General features: G+C 44.7%; 1 protein-coding gene across 1 annotated transcript in view; it reads right to left on the bottom strand.

The window, feature by feature from the left end:
- Positions 1–17,614, bottom strand: part of Adarb2 (adenosine deaminase RNA specific B2 (inactive)) — a 547,609-nt gene that overhangs the window by 175,933 nt on the left and 354,062 nt on the right. Inside the window, exons 2-3 of the mRNA XM_085699197.2 lie at positions 16,205–16,291; positions 4,293–5,200 (exon numbers count right to left, since the gene is read on the bottom strand). Coding sequence (XP_085555323.2) covers positions 4,293–5,200; positions 16,205–16,291 — 995 coding nt within the window. The remainder of the gene's footprint in view (positions 1–4,292; positions 5,201–16,204; positions 16,292–17,614) is intronic.

Raw genomic sequence — 17,614 nt, 5'->3', positions numbered from 1 at the left:
ATCTAGTTATCTTCTACGGAATAACGTGTGTGTCTTTGTCATCCTGCAAATTGGTCTTGTATGGGGAAGAATATGGGAATTTGTGAAGACAACATCAAATACTAGTGTCAGTGTCCAAGTTCCAGAAACTGCACTGCTACAAGGTCCTCAAAGCAAACTCTGGAAGAATTATCCTTGCTCAGGGGAGGTGGAAAGTGCCCTGTTCTGAGAGCCCAGGCAATGGTTTTCGGAAGTTGTTTGATTTGCTGCACCCATGGCAGTGCTGGCAGAGCAGTCAGATAAAGATCACAAGAGGACATATCCCTAGGGACCCAGAACCTAGAGTCATGGTGCCTTTGAGACCAAGTGCTTACTTGAATATTATTGAAGGATAAGGGTGTGGTGTTCACGATATATGTCATAGTCAAGGAGGGAAATTCATGAAGTGTAAGCGAAGGATTCTGTGCTCCTTAGGTGGGGGACACAGAATATTTTTGGGCAGTTTTTATGGTGGATAGATGAGTGGTCCATGATGCAAAGGTTGTAGTCCACAAAGTATAGGTAAATGTTCCATGATGTCTTGATGGGATATTATGATGTGTATAGGGAGTGTTCCGTGATCTACAGGTCAGGGCTCATGGTCTATACACAGGGAAATCTACAATTCACAGATATAGTTTCCCTGAAGTTTTATGATCTATAGATGAAAGGCTTTGATATATCGATGGGAATCCCATGATGTGCAGACAGGGGACTATAATTTGTGCATAGAGTTTCTATGATCGATATAGATGGAGTCTCTGTGACCTATGAATGAGGCACTCAGGTTCTAGAAACAGAGGTTTGCAAGACATGTAGACAAGGGATCAGCAGTGCATAGCTGGGACTTCTGTGATCTATAGACAGAGGCCCCTTGATGTATTGACAGTGGTGCTGAGAGAACACAGTTCCTAGAAGGAAGGGGTTTAGGCTGAGTAGTAAGACAGAACAGCTTTTATCGTAAACCTTAAAATTGTTTATTTCAATATATTCTCCCATGAACTCAGACCCTGTCTAGGACAGGTTTTCAATTTCATCAGCCCTGATTCCCATTTTTACGTTTGGCCCCCACCCAGCTATAGGGTGCACTTTTTAAGGGTCTGACGCAAGAGGATAATGAGCCCTTGGCACGGCTGTACTGCTGTGGTGTGATGAATGGCCCGCAGCCCTCGAGCCGCTCCATGCCCTTCATCATCCAGTCGGAGTGGTTAGCAGACTGTCAGAGAAAAATAATTTAGCAGCCATGGCTTTAACGGATGTGCTGCATTCTGGGGTCAAATGACTATTACAAAGTAGTAGCGCTGCCTGGCTTCTCCATCGTGAGAACTCAGAGTTGACAACATGAAAGAAGGAGGCATCACACCCAGAACTCACTGACGTCCTTCAATTTCACACGGTAGGAAGCGGAAGAGAGAGAGAGAGATGGGGTGGGTGTCTTAGTAAATAGAGAATCCCCGGCCTGCCTGGGAGCCTTGCGGGGAGCTCTGGCCTTTCTGCAAAGTGGCATCAAGCTGCGGCCGCGTGAAACAGCACAAGGGCTATGCCCACAATGGCTGTCGGACCTTCTCAAGTAGGCAAGAGAGATGAGCGGATCAAACTCATGCCAAAGGTCATGGGCAGTTTCAGCAGGACTCATTCTTCTGCACAGCATTGAGTCCGGGCAGTAGGGAGGACACTGCTTCCATGGCACTTCTGCAAGTTTGATTTTTTGTAGCAGAGATGTGGAACAGGGGGATGTCAGAAAAATAAAAAGACAAAGGCATAGGAAAGAGAGGATGCAAGGTCACAGAGTTTCTTGCTAGTGAGTGTGCAGAAGTGGATCTAGAAAATGTTCTTGCTTCTTTCTCTAGCCCATTCTGTTCACTGGGGTTCTGCATTTATTTGAGTATGAGCTGAAAGGCAAGACTGATGAAGATTATGGTTTACCCCCTCCCACCTGCTCCTTAAGTCATTATTACATGTATAATAAATGCTTGAGGTGAAAGAAATGAGTAGGAAGTAAATAGAGCAGGAAAAACAATACCACTGTCCCTAAACTGGGACTTATGGATAGTGTGTATTTTTTCACAGAAGATTTGTAAAAAGCAGTACATCTTATGGCTGGGAACATGGCTCCGTCAAGAGAGTGCATGTTCTGCAAGCATGAGGACCCAACTTTGGATCATTAGTATCCACATAAAAACAGGCAATGGTAGCATGGGCCTATAATCCAAGCTTTAGTTAGGTAGAGACAGATGGATCACTGGGGCACGCTGGTCAGCTGTTCTCGTCAAATTGCTGAACTTCCCTTTCAGTGAGAGATTCTGTATCAAGAAACAAGGTGGAGGGGCTGGAGAGATGGCTCAGCAGTGAAGGGTGCAGTCTACTGTTGCAGAGACCTCCATTAGTTCCCGGCATCCACGTCAAATGGCTCACAACTACCTGTAACTCCAGGTCCTTCTTCTGGATCTGGGACCACTGAAGTCATTTGCATACCCCCACATATACACATAAATAAAAATATAATGTGACACGTGATAGCAGAAACATGCCACATTGATCTCTGACATGTCTCTACCTGCATGTACACACGTGTGTACGCACCCACACATATACACACCCACACATATACACAAGCATATGCTGCAAACACACATACACAAAGGATATCCGCTCTGGCGTCTTTCCCATGTCTGCGTAGAGTCAAATATGAAATGAGTGAATGAATGAAAGGAACGAATGCCCTATCCAGTTATTATTCAAACTGTAAGAGCCCTTTATGTTCGTTGTGGCTTCACTCATATCCCTGACCAGTATCTTGCATTTTGATGGCACCCTGAATTCTTTTATGGGATCTTTATCTCCAAAAGCAAAATAAGGGATTCTATTCCAGGTACTGTGATGTCATGATGGTGGCGATCACAGCAATAACTCACCGTTGTTAAGTCCTTAGGATGAAGCACGGGGCTAAGTGCCTTTTTAACTATGTAAAGTGTTTCTCTCCTTGATTGATGCCCAGAATGAATAAAAATAATTTGCTGTATAGACTACATTAGAGAGACCTACAAATAAGTCTCAGAGTGATAAGAGAAAAAGATAATTTGCATAAATAAGCAATTATAGAACTTGGCAGAATAAGGTTGTCTTAAGTGGTGTGAGAATAGTTCTTGCCGCACAGGCAGTGCCACACAGGCACCTTAAACACGTGGAGGTAAACTCCTGTAAGAAAGCAGACTCACAGGGCTGGGGGTACAGCTCAGGGTACAGCTCACTTGTCTAATGTGCCAGTGGCTGTGGATCTGAACTCCAGTATCAGCAAGAAAGAAAAAAATGAAATTAGACCCACCATTGTGCTGGCAAAACGGGGAGAGATCCCTTTCTCTTTCTTTCTTCTCCCCTCATTCGTTTCTTTCTCTCTCTCTTTCTCTCTCCACCCATACATGCCAGGTTGACCTTGAACTTGCTATGTGGCTGAAGATAACCTTGAACTCTTTATCCTCTTGCCTCTACCTCCCTGGTGTAGAGATTATGGAAGCGCGCCTCCATTCCTGGTTCATGCAGTGCTGGGGGTTGAACCCAGCTTCATGAATGCTGGGGAAGCACTAAACCACCTGAGTCATATCCGCAGTTCCCTGATTCTTATTTCTAGCTTCTCTGCCTTCCAGCAGTTTTTCTTCTGACAGCTCTTGGTCTGTGCTCGTGTCTTACTGGAAATTCCCACCTGGTTGGAAACCATAATCATAGAGGCTCTGGCCACTCCCAGTGAGACAATTTCCGTCTTGGTTTGCTTGCAGTAACTAGCTAGAAACTAGAAACTCACCCCAGACCACCAACCAACACACCTTTTTTTTTCTTGGTTCTTCACTTTCTAAGTTACTGGAGGACCTGGAGAATGAATCTTGCCTTCTTTTCTTGCAGCCTGGGTCTCTAGGTGGGGACAGAAGCCCCTGCCCTGTGCTGGCTCCACTTGCTTCCTGTGACCCTGGTTGTCTTTCCTCCCTAGCAGTTGAGCCCATCGTTGTGAAAGTTGCCTAGCTTTATGAGTTCTCTCATTACTTCTGCTCACTTGCTGTGTTGATAAACTCTTGCTTTCTTAATATTCCCATGATCCTCTATCCATAAAACCCTGGCAATTCCTCTCTGGGAATTGGGGCCTTTCCAGGAAGGCCAGCGCTTTACCATGCTCTTTTCACAGACACTGGAAGAGAGGGGCAGGCCCATTCCCCCATCACAGCAAGAATAGCACAACTCACATCCATCTTTCCACTGACAGGCAGCTACCCGAGAAGTCTCACCTGTGGCAAGAGGTTGCTTTTACTCCTGCTGGGTGTGTGGCCAGGCAGCCGGATGTCGAAGAGGGCCTGCAAAGCAGCTTGCGCTGCCTGGCCCTTGGCCAGCTTCTTGCTGCGTCCAGAGCCTTCGAACGTCCTCCCGTCCACGCACACAGCCATGACAAAACTCTTGACTCGGGGCTTCTCGGCTGTTTCCGAGAGGCACACATACCGCAGACCTGAGCGTAACTCATTCAGCACTACTACAGGGTTCCTCTCTCCCAGAGCCCCGGGGGCCAGCCTGGACCTGTCGGGCAGAGCCTGGCCCATGAGGTCCAGTGTGTGGTAGAGCAGCCGTCCTCGCCGGTAGGTGGAAGACAAAAGCTCCGGGTCGACGGGACGACAGCCGGGGAAGTCCTCATTTCTTGAAGATGGTTCGAACTCCTTGAACAACGTGTCTGGGAAGTCAGCCTGGTCAGAGGTAAAGTCAGTGCATGAACTGGTACTACTGCCCATGGCCAGGTGGGCCTGAAACGCATTGGGGAACTGCACGAAGGACTTCAGGGCCATCTCTGCTGCCCGCATCTTGGCTTTCTTTTTAGTGGGCCCTGTGCCTTCAAATGTGAGCCCGTTCACTTCCACAGCCACTGCGAAGACTGGGGCGTGCACTGGGCCTGTCTGTGACACCATCCGGTACTGCAGACCCGGCTTCAGCTCATGCAGCTGGACCAGGGCATTCTTGGGTGTCATAGACCAGGAGAGCTTCTTCCAGATCAGCTGGAGTTTGCAGAAATGCCCCGCATTTCCTTCCTCCAGTGGCCTTTTCCTTTTAATGCTGGCTGTGCTGCCTCTGGCCCAGTCTCCAGGGGGCAGGGCCCTAGTCCCCAGGTTGTTCACATTTCGGTTTTCCTTCACTTCAGCGCTGCTGGTACCTGGAGGTGAGAACAAATTAGTCATGACCCAGGGCACTGGCAGGTCACTGCTAATGATAGAAACTGTTGCTAATGATGGCTCTGGAAGGCTGGGAATCCAGGCTCATGAATCTTTGCCACCAGCGCCCTCAGCCAGTCTGGGAAAGGCATTGTAGTGCCTTGTGCAAGACACAAGAAAGGAGGAACACTGGGGGCCAGTTGTCTATGGAGGAAAGACTCCCCATCGGGTAATCCTCAGAAAGTCAGGCCTGAAAAGATGCGAGGAAGAGACAGGAAAGGGGTGTGTCCTCTGCATGGTCTCACACTCTGTTGTCTGAGCTATGATGTTGTCACGTAGGAGTGCCTACCTCCCCTGCGCCTACATTATCTCTTAAAAATCAAGCAGACGAGTAGTCCTGCCTATGTATGGTTTGGGGCAACAGCAGACGTTAGAAAGGCTCTTCTGGCAATGATGAGCACCTTCCTGCCTCATACGCTTTCAGGGGCATCAGGCATGGTGATTGATGCTTGTGATGCCCTTAGCACTGCAGAACGGGGGTAGGGCTTTGTTGAGGATACTCTCTCTTCTATCAAGCCCAATAGAGTTTCTCAAACCCCGCCCCCCAAATCATCATAAATAAAACTCATCAACATGTTGAATGACAAAAAGAACTTGCAAAAATTCCATTGAGTCGGACAGACTATCATAAGAATACTCACATGACAGATTATTTGTGTAATCAGACTTATGAAAGAACCGAAGACAGTTATATCATAAAGATATATTCCCATCTCCCACAGGAGGTGGAGGGAGGGAAGGAAAAGAAATGGATAAAGAATGGCTTCATTTGTACTTGTAACATTTTCTTTCTTTTTAAAACATTACAGTGTGTGTGTGTGTGTGTGTGTGTGTGTGTGTGTGTGTGTGTGTGTGTTTATACACACCGTGGCATGTATGTGGAAGTCAGAGGACAACTTGCAGGAGTCAGTTCTCTCTTTCCTTCCTGTGGGTCCCAAGGATTAAACATGGGCCAGCAGGCTTGCTGGGAAGCATCTTTATCACCTGAACCATTTTGCTGATCTAACATTTTGTATTTTTACAAAAAGCTGACATAAAGTAAGTTCATCAAAACCATCACTTGCTATGAATATATATTAGGCTATATATAGTTGACATCTATGTATGTATGTATGTATGTATGTATCTATCTATCTATCTATCTATCTTTCATCTATCTATTTTACACACGCACACACACACACACACACACACACACACACACACACACACACATCCTGAGGCTGATCTGGCTAGGCATAGCCATGCCCAGGTGTGCATCTTCCATGCATTCTCTCAGAGGCTAGGAGCTCTCAGCTCTGTGGCAGGTGTGAATATGTTGTTTTTTTCCTCATTAAGCTGGTGGAAACTCCAGGTGAATTTTCCAGTGAACCCACAACTTCAAAACAGACACTGAATGCCTGACTGGCTGTTGATACATGTACCTGCTTCTCTTGTGCAGCCTGAAAGCTACACACACGCACACACACACACACACACACACACACACACAGACACACACACCATAATTGAGTGAAGATGAACTTAAAGATAATTAAAGACTAGTAGCCACCTTGAATGACTATTCTCTAAAAAATCTGTCCTGTTTAGAAAATCCCAGTTGTGAACTGCCACATGACCATATGACCCCTGCTGAACTTTGCTAGGGTGTAGGGTGTGTGCTTCTAGAAGTTAAACTCTCAGTTTTATTATAATAACCCAAGGATTATACCTATGAATAGTCTGGCATCATCAACCGACCCATCAGCCTCTATGTATTCTGTTGAGAACCTAACTTTTATATATTTCTTCTTCCATAGCCCCTAGTTAGTGGCTAGTATGGTCACCATTTTATAAGCAGGTAGGCAGAAGCTGAGACTCAAGGAGTTGAAATAATTTATTTATAAAGGTTGTATGCTATGCTGTGTTCATGATGGGACTCGGTCCTAGGAATCTCACACTCTTCTCATCTGTGCAGTGGCTGTAAGTTGATTTTATGGACACAGAATGGCTGTGACATTTTCTTGGCCTTTGTAGATTGACACCCCTCCCTAGGCCATCTGGATATAATGAAACCAAGTCTACCCCATGTGTGATGAGTCCTGGGGCTGATCTGGCCGGGCAGAACCATGTCCAGGTTTCCATGCACCTTGTACATGTTCTCAGGGGCTGGGGGGCTCTCTGTGGCAGGTGTGAATGTGTGTGTATGTTTTTTTTCTCATTAAGCTGGTGGAAACTCCAGGTGAATTTTCCAGCGAACCCACAACTTCAAAACAAACGCTGAATGCCTGGCTGGCTGTTGACACACGAACCTGCTTCTCTCGTGCAGCCTGAAAGCTATGTAGGTTGAGACCTGCCAGAATGGCTGCTGTGTGCCTAACCTCTCAGTTTATGGCATTGTTGTTGGGGAATAATGAAGAAGAAGGTACAATTTCACAGCCACAAAGGATGCCTTTGAAAATCAGGGGCCTTTCAGAGGTATCCCGACATTTGAGAATGTTCTTTTCAGCATGAACTCTACTTCCTCTCAGCTCAGAGCTAACCTGTCGGTCATAGCTATCATGTCTTTATAAAGAAGCCCAGACAGCCCTTGCTAGGATGCTCCAGTGGGGGGCACTGGGCTCTGCATTGAAAGCGAGCTCAGCTTCTCAGTTTAATTTTATAAATTGTGAAATGGGCTTACTACTATCTCTATCAATTTGCTCCTAAAAAGCTATTAGGCTTGGGGAGGTTAGTTTGTTCAAAAGTGTGGATCTGAGTGCTTTCTAAGTTATAGCCATGCAGCACTAATTTGTTATGGATCTCGGCAAAAATAATTACCTTTTAGATAGCAAGTACTAAATCTCGGCCGTTTGGGCTGATCATTGTGAGCTCTGGGTATGCACACTGCAATGGACTCTGCTATTTGGGGTATTTCAAGGCAAGGGAGAGTGTACATTAGATTAAACCATGTGATTTTCCCAGACTGGAAAATAAAGAGCAAACAAAACAATTCCCAAATCCCCACATCAGATTGCCTAGAAACCTGCTTGGAGCCTTCTAATTTCTTATTGATTTCTTACAATGTGGGGATTCAATAAGTGTGCCAGTGTGATTATGGTGGCTAGCATATCAGATGACCTCTGCTGTATCTTGAGAATCGAACTCAGAAAATAATGTTTTGTTCTATACAAGGTGAAATCCCTTTTATTTGCTTCTCTTCTGTGACTCTCAATATCTTACTACTGCCATAGTTGGAACTCTTTATATAAACTTTGATTATTAAACCATGGTGTGAGTTTCTTTCTTCTCGTGTGTGTGTGTGTGTTGGTACATGTGTGTGCATGTGTGCATGTTTGTATATATGCACATATGTGCATGTGTGTGTGTGCACGCGTGCGTGTGCGCAAGTGTGGAAATCAAAGGTTGATATTGGGTGTCTTCAACTGAACATGGAGCTTGCCAAGTAGGTTAGGCTGGTTGGCCACAAAGCTCCAGATCTTGCTGTTTCTGACTCCCCAGCACTGGGATTATAGGTGTTCCCAGTACACTTTTTTACTTGGGTGCTGGATATCAAACTCAGGAGTTGTGCTTGTGAAATAAACATAACCATATGAACTATCTGTCAGTTCCTGTCAGCTCCTTTCTTAATAATTAGTAGCAGTTGATTTAAAACTACAGACATTGGCCCCTTAGATACAAGGTAGACTCGCTGGGATGGCATTACCCTTGGTGATATTGCTAATATAAAAAGTGTTGGTTAATTAATCCTCAGAGTTCAACAACTACTTCAGAGCCCAGCTAGACTTAGACTGTGGTCTCTGTCCTGGGACCCTTAGTACTTGAGGTGGTTCAGTGCCCACTTCACAGGGTGTAGAGTTAAGCAGGTGAGAGATCAAACAAAGCCTTTGTTGTTCATGGAATCTTAGGCATCTCATTCTGTGTAAGCTTCATTTCTTTAAATGGCAGAAAAATGAAGATTTTACTTATATTTGCTTTATCAGTTGAGCGAAAGTGAATTAAGAGACTCTATGAATCTATCTATCTATCTATCTATCTATCTATCTATCTATCTATCTATCTGTCTATCTATCTATCTATTCATCTATCTACACATCTATGTACATATGATGCTAGCTAATGGATTCCCATCCAGATTTGATAGAAGGACAGGAGCAGCCTGGATATCTATCTATCTATCTATCTATCTATCTATCTATCTATCTATCTATCTATCTATCTATCTATCTATCTATATCTACTATCTATCCATGTATCTATGTATGTACATATGCATGCATGCATCTATCTATCTATCTATCTATCTATCTATCTATCTATCTATCTATCTATCAATCATCTGTCAGACTTAGCAAAAAGACGACCGCAGCGGCATTTAAAGTACAGCATGGAAGCAGTCAGTGCAGGGCCTCCTACATCTGTCCATACCCAGTTTCTCAAAGATGTACCAGAGAGAAGGGTAAATGGTTCTGATTTCTCTGGTGTGCTGAATGGTATATAGTGATTTTACCACCCAGAAATGTGGACGAAAGAACAGCACCGGCTCCCTAAGAGCAGAACAAAACACTTCCCTGGTCTTGTCCTTTGCTTGACAAGGCATACATTCACGCCTATTCGACTCGAGTGCACTGCCTGTCCATCCATTCATGTGGATACAAGCCCTATCTTTTTTCTTGGGCTTTCCCTTATGCCAATGGGAGCAACACAGACACAGGTAACACTCATCTTGTGACAAGATTGGAGACAGAAGGACCCTTCTTTACTCCAGCATTGCCTGCCGCTATTCATATCCAATTGCAATCAAGCAAGGTGCATCCAGGCATTTTCTTACTGCCTTTTCTGTGGACTCTTCATCGCTCTAACTCTGACATACACATTCGTATTTTCCTCTTCGTGGAGAAGGCATTAAATATGTTCCACTCCCCTCCTCTGACCCAGGAAATTATATTCATTTTTTTTCTCCATTTAGTTAATAGGTTTTATACACCCAATTGTCACATATAATAATCGACAGATTAGAAAAGTCAGGAGATCAAAAAAAAAAAAAAAACCTCTGACTTACACACAGTCTGGAAGAGCTACTTGTGAAGGCACTCACTAGGGGAGTAGTGGGGAGATCCTTGTATCCCACGAATATACGCAGAGGGCTGTGCAAACACTGTGGCTCTTCTGCTGTCAATACCCAGCCCTGCCCTGGGGTTCTTGGATTGGCGGTATGTGTACATTCCTGGGTTGTGAGGGGACGTGAGGGTTTTCTACCTGCTCTTGTTCTTCTTACCCAGTGGGTTCTTTGAGTATTATATCTTTCTCTGAGTGTTCCCGGAGGCACCGGGTGTAGAATTAGCATGTGCTTACTGCCCGAGAGAGCAGACTAGACCTTAGGAAATCTTACCACAGTCACACATACGTGTGTATATGCAAGTGCATATTCATGAGTGTATCAGATCTACCTTGGGATGTTGAAGAGGCAGAAAGGGAAGCAGAATGATGCAGTAACTCTGCAGTGGCAGAATGACTCTTCTGCCACCACAGATGGCTTACATGTAAGAGTCTCAGCTTGCATTTCTCCTCTTAGAACATTCCTGATTTGGGTTCCTAACACCTTTCCTGATGAAACTCGCTCCCAAAGAGACCACATGCACTGCTTTGATACAGTGGCAAATTGCCTCACTTTTCAAGACACTGTAGAAGAAGACATCTCAAAACTGTGACTCCCATAAGGTCTTTTCAGGGAGTCACGTGTGTCTTTCCATCATGGGAATTAGAGGAGAAAAAAGCAAGCAAATAACTTCAAACAACATTAGATAAATACCATAAGCAACGGTAATAGAACAATCACGCGCAATTTGAAGACCACCAGGCACTGAAAGAAAATGTCTAAGTCAGGAAGGCATGTGTATAGGAAAATGAAAAATGAAATTATTTCCATTCTGCTTCTCTCACACCTGGATTCTTCTCCAGACAAAATGTGTCGGCAATTATAATGCTGAGTTTAAAGTCTAATGTACGAAGAAGCCGCATTTTGGACAGGAAGGAAAAAATTGTATGTTGTCATAACTGTGGCTATGTGTTTATTTTCTAAATAAGTCTGTAATTTGCAATTTATTAAGTTTGATGACCTGGGCTGATAGCATTCAGGAATTGTTAGACAAGGTGGAGGTCGGTTATTAAGTGAGAGCATATTGCTATCCTCCCTAAGAAGCCATCCTTGCTTGTGGATTTCTTTATGTGCCTCCTCCTTCTCTGCTGGCTCCCTTGCTGGCCAGAATCTTCTACCCGGTTATTATGTACACCCGGCTTCCTCTCATGGCTTGGCATCATTGGGATAGTATGCATCACTGGTAATGACACTGTCTTGTCTGCGGGTCAGGAGGGCTCTGGAGAGCCAGCCATCCAGTGCGCCACGCTACATTTGAAGAGATAATATTGTTCCTGGTGAAGGTTATTCGGCTGCCAAGCAGTCCTGGTTTTAAAAACAGAACAGCTCCTCCCAGATGACAGGGCTTAACAACAGCAGAATGGCAGGCAGCCTGGTCCTTCCTCCAGACAGCGGAGAAGGCTTGGTGTGTGAAGGGGCAGGAAGATAGCCTAAACGGTAGGGTGCATGACCGACAGGTTTAAGCTGAAGCATGCAGGAGGTAGCACAAGCCTGGAATTTGCCGGTGTATGTGAGTACAAGTTTGTCAGTTTGAGAAGATTGTTAGAAGATGCCATTTTCGAAGGCTCATCATGTATAACCATGATGCTGTGATGTGTGTGCATGGAATTCAGGGAAAAGCAGGTACAGTCAATAAGGAGATGTCCTCTATTAGAGTCCTCTATTAAGCAATATGAAACTCTTGGTCTCAGTTGTCTTCGAATCTGGGTCAAATCCCAGCTTCTGAGCAGAGGGTGGGACCCGGGTAGACAGGAACACATTGCTTCTCAGTGTTGCAAGGTGAAGCCTTCTCAGACTGAATGATGAAGGCAGGCATGTCTTGAAAACACAGTATTGTATGAGTCTCCCAGCTCAGATCCAGCCTATTGCTGACTGGATCCTAGATACCAATGTTCTATAGGCAGAGCCTCACGTGTGTGTAATGGCTGTGTTTCTCTCTCTCTCTTTCTCTCTCTCTCTCTCTCTCTGCATAACTTCTTTAAATGGAAAAGTTCACAGCTCTAGGCAATGCCTTTGATACATTCCAGATTGCTAGGGTCTAGATCGCTGCGGAGAGGCATTCTTGAACAGTTGAAAACATGTAAATGATTAGACATGAACTGTCTTTACGTTAGAGTAGCACAGACACAACAGATCCAGAGGATGCTAATGCATGAAGCATGGGGATAGTGGTTGGTCATATGTACTTCCTCTTCTCCCATGTTTCCACACACATGTTCACAGACACCGCCCATATGTAAACATATACATTTACCACAATATAATTCTTACACTCTATATATACATGACAAACACAGTCATGCTACCTATATGGAGGTAAACATGAATACCACTCACACCACGGACATATGTATCAAACATGATTGTATAAAAACAGCTTTCTAAATGAACTAACAGCATTTAGAGAGGAAGAGAGGTCTGAGCAGGTGGGTAAAGTACTTGCTATACAAACAGGAGGACCTGCATTTTGGTCTCCACCACCCATATTAAAGTCAGGAGCTGCCATGGGTGTCTGTAACCCCAACACTGGGGTATAGACAAAGGCAGCTTCCAGAGGCTGCTTGACAGTCTGATAGAGACATGAGTTTCAGGTTCAGTGAAGAGACACTATCTCAAAATGCACAAAACAAAACCAAACAAAGTGAAGGGAGAAAGATAGAGGAAAACATCCAGTATGCTTGTCTGGCTTCCACGTACATATGCATTCAGTCACATGCTCTTATACGTACACACATACCCCCCACATACCTAACCACACACAATCACATATACACAAATTAATCAAAAAATGAGGCTCCCCAAGCACTTCAAAAGCATTTTAATGTATAATACACAATTAAAAGTTATTTTTATCCATACATTTCTTTCCATTAGCCAGTAAACTTGAATTACAAGTATCATCCATCCTTAATTGAGCATTCCTTGTGTTCTATATCCCTACCTTGCCTCAACCCTATGACTTTCTGAGATGGTAACTCCTCACTCCCAGTTGTAAGCTCACAAGTCCAAGAGTAAGCATGCCTTCAGAATTCCTAGACCCTAAATAGGTTCCTACTTTCTTAACTGGTCAGGGGCAGCAGCAGCAGCAACTGTGACTGCTATGGTTGCGGCTGCTGCTGGTGGTGCTGTTGGTGGTGGTGGTGTGTGTGTGACTTCCTCAGCGTCCCCTGGACAGAGCAGTGGCGTTACAAAGGTCTTGAGGTTTTTAAGATCTTGAGCCTTTAGGTACTATAGAAAAGTGGCTCCTGAATTTCTGTAAGTTAGAACGCGTTTGCTTCTCTCTCTCCAGAAGTTCCCTAGGTAACTCGCTGTTTTCTTCTCCTGACTCAGCTGGCTTCCCAGCAGCTCCAGGTGGAGAGAGCTGCAAACAGAATTCAGATTCCTCTCATGTCAGAATCAATTTGGCACAGACAATATGCCTTTTAACTCCTCTTTTTCCAAGGTTTCTGAGGTAGTCATCCATAATTTGACTGATCTGGGAATTTTTTAAAATTTGGATCACCAAGAGGATACGCACAACGATATGTCAAAGTTTTGCTTCAAACCACAAGCCTTACTAAGAGGGGAGCCCAGAAATTCTGGGTCAAGAACCCCTGTCTAAACCCAGCCAGTTTCTTCCCCTATCCCTCACCCTCTGTCCTCTTCTCTAGAAATAAAAAAGATCTGAGTAGAAAGTTGTGGCCATCTGGCAAGGTTCCGACCTTTGAGCTCTCTCAACTTTGCTTTTGGGCAGTGAGGTAGGGAGGTATGATGGCTACTATTCATTGCTAACCTGACAGGATCTATACATGATCCCCTAGGATAAAGACTTTGGCCACATGTGTGAGGGAGTTTCTAGTCTTAACGAAGGTGGGAAGCCCTCCCTAGATTGGTGGCATCTTCCCATGGGCTGAGGTCCTGACGTGAGAAGGAAAAAGAAAGTTGAACACTTGCATTCATTTCTTTCCGCTTCCCAATGGAGGGCACAATGTGACCAGCCAGACCATGCTCTGCAGCTACGACTTCACCACCATGATACCCTTGGATCATGAGTGAAAATAAACCCTCTCTGTCTTAAGTCACGTTTGCTGGCATTTAGCAGTGGGGAAAGTGACTAATTAAAGGAAGAAACGGTCATTTCTAATAGCATTAACAATAGTCTAGAGAGAGGGTGCCCACAATGATGTGCTGTGATTCTTAGAGGCTGATGGTAACACAGACACCATTCCCATGGAAATCTCTGCCAGTGGTTTTGCTTGACTCAACCACCAATAGCTCCTTGCTTCCTTCACATCCCACGACAAGCACATTCTTAGCTCATTTTAGTTGTAAAAGAAGCCCATCTGTTAGGTGATGTTAAGGCACAGAGCGGTGTTCCTGTGGGATGTTTGGACTCCTTTTTAAATGCCTGACAATACGCCACAGGTAAGAGAAGAGCACAGGGCAAGCCAAACACTCCCAGAATTCTCCCCTCCTCTCCTTTCCCCTCCCCTCCGCTCTCCACCTCACCTTCCTCTCCCCAGAATTCTCTCCTCCCCTCCCCTCTCCTTTCCTCTCCTCTCCAATCTTTCACTTTTGCTTCTTCTCCTCTCTCCTCCTTCCCTCTCTTTCCTCTCTTTCTTTGTTTTTATTCTGAACTCTCCTTATTGATCTAAGCAGAAGAGATGGATATGACCCCTTCCCTAAACCAACTCTAATATCAGACAGCTAATTCTGCTGCTGCTGCATCTTCTCTAACTTCATGCACTTGAAATGTTTCAATATTTATCGTTTTTCTTGTTAAAGAACTGTAAAGTCCATTCTCTGAGACACTATGATATTGCAATCATTCATTTTTTTATGCAGTTAGGAGAATGAAGAAAAGGGAAAAAGAGGATTGCCTAAGAAAACTAGTTCATTTCCCACACTGTCTGGGGCTCTTGGTCACACATTACTGATATTTTCTTATCTTTAAGATGACGATGAGACTCCAGGTAAGGACAGAATTCCAAATGAGGTCAGGATGTTAGATATGACTGGGGCTTTAGGTAAGGGTAGATTTCCTGGTGTTGGTAACTAGGTAGGTGAGATATGAAGGTCTGGACAGAAATGAGGCGCACACATACCAACTGTGGATGAGAATGGGGTAGCTGGTAAAGATGGAACTGCAAGGAGAGATGGGGTTTGAGTTTGAGGGTAGAACTGCAAGTGAGAGTGGGAATCCAAATGAGGACAGAACTTGCGGTGCAGATTCAGCTACAGGGATGAGGGACTGCAAGGGAAGATGGTATTCCAGGGGAACACGGTGACTCTGGGTGAGGATAGGACTCTGCGTGAGTTTGATCCTGAAGATGAAGATGGATGCAGATTAGGGAGGATCCTAGGTATAGGTGGCACTGCCATGAAGAAGGCATAAATTTGTTCCTATAGGCGGGGTGACCCGACGGTCAGGGTGGAATGCAGGTAATGCTGGTACTGTGTTAACGATGGGATTACATGTGGGCACACAGCTGTGGGTGAGGATAAATATTTGTGTGAGTTTGGTCTTGAAGGTGAAGATGGATTTCAGATGAGGACTAGACTCTGTGTAAGGACTCCACATTTCAGGTGATGATGGTTTTCTAGTAATGATGAGAATATGGAGAGTGTGGGGCTAAAGGTGAGCATGGAACTATGGGTAAGGATGTAACTGTAGAAGAAGATGGATCTGCTGAAGTTGGGAGCAGGGTCTCCTCTACTGGGTAAGATCAGCCAGTCCCCTTTCTATGGCTACAAGGCAATAGAGAAAGACAATCCCACCCCCATACGCATTGAGTGAGGACCTCTCCACAAGAGAAGTGGGGTTGCTTACTTAGATTGTCTTCATCCTCCGTGTTTGTGGTGCCAGGACTTAGGTACTTGAAGGGAGCGAGGAAGGTTGACAATATGCTTACTTTGTCTGGAAAGAGAAAGAAGAGGAAAATACACTTTTGACATCGAGTTTCAGGAAAACTCAATGCTTTTATATGTTCTGATTACCAAAAGATTGGACGAGGGAGGAGGGAAGATCATCATGGCTGCAGACTTGTCATTCTGCCTCCATCAGTGCAGGGAACTCTCAGGATCCCCACTCTCCTTGTGTCTGTTTTTGTTATGAATCTGGACCACAGACGAAAGGACTACCATCACTTATTTGTTGTGATACAGCATTAGAGCCATTTCTGATCTTCTCTTAAGCTGCTTGGGGCACTGGCCATGAAGGACTTGGCTGCTGTGCTGTGCAGGGGTCTTTTCTTCTCCTCTGCAGTCTCTCCTACTCGAGGGCAGGATGTTTCAGTGGGGGGTCACTGTGTTCTACACTGCCTCTTGTCTCTTTCTGTTATTACAGAGGTGGCCTGCCTCTACCCGTATTCCCATTTGCACTTGTACCTTGATCTGAGGGCAGATACCCATGAAATGCTCACTGGTGGCTTTAACTGCCCTTAGCCTCCAGGCGACCAGACTCAGGATGGAGCGTGCTCTTTTCTTCCGAGGCTGAGCCTATTTTCCTTTTAGCCAAGCTTTCCAGAGGCCAGGGGAGACCACATTGAAATTCGTCTCAGAGCCTGTTAACAGCTGTTGTTTCCAGTAGAGACAGGCACCAATATAGTGTTCACACAAAGAGAACAATAAATAACTCTAATATGAAGTGCCTGCTCCTCCTTCATTCTACCAAACGCGAAGGATCAACACAACAAAGGCATTGCTCCCCCCGAGTTCTCATCGTCTGAGCTCATTTACTCCAACAGAATGAAATACCTTGCTTGAGTTATAATTTCATTAAGTGAGTCCAATAACGTTGCACAAAGACTGTGAAGCTCAAATGATTTTGTCTGGAGGATCTTGAAATGAAATTATAATTTTTTTTAATAAAGCAGGAACACCAGCAAAAACCCCCACAATATATACCAAACTATTTCACAGCAAAGCTGTGAAATGTATCAAGACTGTTTTAGAGCCATCCAAGTCTTCACTTTTTTGTCACTGCTGTTTTTTTCCATGTCTATCAAACAAAAAGAGTGCCATCCAGTTAAAACCAAATTTCAGACGAACAATGTTTTTCAGAGTACATATACTCTCCGTATTGCATGATGTGAGTATAAACCAGGACAAGTACTTATTGTTTATCTGAAGTTCATGTTTAAGGCAAAGGGTGTGGATTGACATTTCTCTAAGGAAGATATTCTACTGGCTAATGAACACTTAACGATTACTATCAGCAGTTATTAAGGACATACAAGTG

This window comes from Myodes glareolus, chromosome 14, assembly GCF_982192425.1.
Source record: "Myodes glareolus chromosome 14, mMyoGla1.1, whole genome shotgun sequence".
Taxonomy (NCBI): domain Eukaryota; kingdom Metazoa; phylum Chordata; class Mammalia; order Rodentia; family Cricetidae; genus Myodes; species Myodes glareolus.
This window is presented reverse-complemented; position numbering and strand designations above follow the sequence as displayed.